Genomic DNA, 3,397 nt, shown 5'->3' with positions numbered 1-3,397 from the left:
TCATCTTATATCCTTTTCAGATAATTGCCCCATACTCAGTAAATTGTAGTCAAGTTCAGGAGCATAAAAAATATCATAAATATAACTCAGAGAACCATCCTTCAATCTAATTGGTATGTGCCCTTTTCCTTCAATAGGGGTCTTTGTACTGTTATCAAACTTCAATAATAATTTAATTGAATCATCTAGAGAAGAAAATAACTCCTTTCTACCAGACATATGATTACTGCAAGCATTATCCAAGTACCATATATTTTCATCTTCAGCACATGAATTACTTGTAAAAAATAAAGTTTGAGTACCCGAATTATTATCAATATTATGATGCTGATTTTCTGCAACGTGTGCTTGATTGTTATTCACCATTTTGAATCTACAATCTGCTGCTTTATGTCCATACTTTCCACAATAAAAGCAATTGAAATTGGTTCTTTCTTGATAAAAATTGCCTCGACCTCTTCCTCGGTTGACAGGCCTGAAATTCGTTCCACCTCTTCCTTGATTAGGTGGTGTAAAATTATTATAACTTCCTTGGTTGTAATTGCCACGACCTCTACCTCTGAAACTTCCTCTGCCTCTACTTTGAAAATTAAAACCACGACCTCGTCCTACTTGTGTATGACTTGATTCTGCAACATTGTTTAAATTCACTCGACTTTTCAGGGCTTCCTTAGTTGATTTTTCTGACTTCTCCAATATTCTGCTGATGTGGCTTTCCATGGTTCCTTGCAACTCTGCAATCGTCATGGTGTCCATATCGTGGGACTCTAGTATCGTAGTCACCACATGGTCATACTTCATCGGCATGGTGCGAAGAATTTTCTCCATCACTTTGCTATCGGGCATATCTTCTCCATAGACTCTCATCTTATTGACAAGGTCTGTAACACGAGTAAAATATTGCTCAACAGTTTCTGAGCTAGACATCTCGTACCTTTCATATTCTCTTCTCAAAGACTGTAGCTTTGTTTTCTGAGATTTATCTACGCCTTTGTATGACAGTTTCAACGTGTTCCATGCTTCTTTTGCATTTTTGACATTTGCTATTTTGTCAAACACCATATAATCTACTCCTTGATGAATTTGAGATAGCGCCAATTGATCTCTCCTCTGTTGGGCAGCATCTGCTCCTTCTTGCAAATTCGGTTCAATAAAATTTCACAGGTTCTGGGCCTTCAAATGGGTAGACATCAAAGTCTCCCAATAACTATAATCAAGTTTTCCATCTAACTTGGGACCGGACCACACAATATTGAAGGTGTTTGTCATACCGACTCTATGAACAAACAACTATGTGAGAACTCTCCCACACCTCATAAACTCTCAAACACCAAGCACTGGATTAACTAGCTCTAATACCAAATGTAAGTAAAATACCCACAACTTAATTGGCCCCAAGATCCATTACTTACATAAATAACACTATCATATTTTCAATCTTTTAGACTCACTAACACTCATGATACTCATGGAACAAAACACTTCTTATAATCATATTTTCATTTCAAGGAATACAAATTACAAAACTATGATACCACCTATTTATAGATGTTTATAGGCAGTGATTTTATAATACAAAAGCACTTTCTAACATAATAAACTATCCTAAGTATTGGCGGCAGGAAGCTTGTGGATATACCACTTGCATGCCTTCTTCAATTTGAACTCTAGTTTTTTTTTTTTTTGGTGAATGCTACGGTGCCTAAAAGGTGGTGCCTATTTACTAAAAAGAGTTAAAAGATTAATATTTAATTTAAAAGATATAAAAGTAAATAATTTTTAAAAATTCAAAACTTACTACAAAAAGAAAGTTAGGCAAAATTTAGGCACCATAGAATTGGCCTTTTTTTTTTCAAACTTTTCAGCATATATATTTAGACTCATGTATTCTAGTTGTTTCTTGATTCTCGTATCCATGCAACTCTAACTAATTCATGATAATTCCAATGGCAGTGATATAGTGCAAGTTGATTTAAATATCTAACAGAATCTTCTCAACTTCCAATCATAACAATATAAAACTATTCCCAAGAATGTTCCAATGCCATTTGGGATCTGTTAAGAGATTCAAATGCAACAACAATGTTTTGTAAGTATGAGTTTAGGATATATTGTGCTGATTCAAAATTCAGTTTTTCCTTTTTTTTTTTTATTGTGATTTTCCTATATATGATAATAACAAGGGTATAAAAAAAAATGGATTAATTTCATATGACTTTGTCAATGTGTCAAGTTTTGATATTTTAGTTAAGGTGGTACCAAACACAAAACACAAAAATATCTATACATTAATGTGATAAAATCATGTGAAATTTTTATACGAAATAATCTACTTTCTAATAAATATTTGACTCGACTGTTTTCTTGTCTTAACCTTAGAAATTATATAGTTACTCTCTATCTAAAAGTTCAAACTGCTGCAAGTACATATGAAGTTAATGATTTAGATGATTCTAAACTTTTAATTTCAAGAAACAAAAAGCTTACATAAATGAAAGGATCATCCTTGAGCACTCCATAGGCAGAAAATGAGAGGCTCATTAAGAAGGATGCAAGAGGCAGATAAAATGGCATGTATTCAACGCTACTTGTTTTGATAACCAGATTCTGTCATGCATCAACCATAAAAGATAAGATTGCAATACCTTGGAATATTTGCTAAGCAGCAAGTTAATAAACATTGGAGATGATTGGACTTATGAGCATAAGCAATGAATATGGAAATATAAATAAGCTGGAAGAGAGCACCAATGGAGTTGACAGAAGCAACCAATATGATTCCAGGTGTCACAAATGGCAATCCATACCATAAACAAATCAAGCAAATCAAGAAGCCATATACATAAGGCAATCCTGAGAATTGTTCTGTTGAAGCATTTCTGATAATTCTCTTGAAAGTTGGTCTGAACATAATCAAGAAAATGATATAAACACTTGATTCTCTCATGTCAAACAATGCTTCTCATTAAAGTTTTGAGTTCTAGCTAGGCAACTTACAAAGGGGAAACAAATAATGCAAAAGCAAAGATGTTTCCTGCAATATAGAAACAATATAAATTATTGTACCTGCAATTCCAGCTACAACACCTGCAACTTCATAGACACTCACAGGGAACAATAACATCTTGATCAAACCCGAGAAAAGCCAAAAAGCATAGAAGAATTTCGAAATCTTCTGCACTTCTCCCTTGTCCTCATGTGTATAGCAAGTGTTTGGTTCATCCAAATTATGAGTTGTTACTGAAAAGGGATAATTATGAAACCATTCATTTGTCTTCTAAACTAAAGATGTCTAATCATTCGAGAGTCTGTCACTATTACTTTGTTTTTTCTTGTAATATTTGGACTTTGGTTGATTACTTGGTTTTTTTTTTTAATTTGATTAATTAAGTCTAGA

The 3,397-nt window shown here is 33.3% G+C and overlaps 1 protein-coding gene and 1 pseudogene across 1 annotated transcript; both read right to left on the bottom strand.

Moving 5' to 3' along the window:
• LOC107634037 lies at positions 1–1,062 on the bottom strand. Its single transcript, XM_016337621.1, has one exon. It carries the CDS (start codon positions 1,060–1,062, stop codon positions 1–3), a length of 1,062 nt encoding a protein of 353 aa, XP_016193107.1.
• LOC107634038 lies at positions 1,981–3,124 on the bottom strand (annotated as a pseudogene).

This window comes from Arachis ipaensis, chromosome B03 (assembly GCF_000816755.2).
Source record: "Arachis ipaensis cultivar K30076 chromosome B03, Araip1.1, whole genome shotgun sequence".
Taxonomy (NCBI): Eukaryota; Viridiplantae; Streptophyta; class Magnoliopsida; order Fabales; family Fabaceae; genus Arachis; species Arachis ipaensis.
Note: the sequence above shows the minus strand (reverse complement) of the source record. Positions and strands in the feature narration are given on the sequence as shown.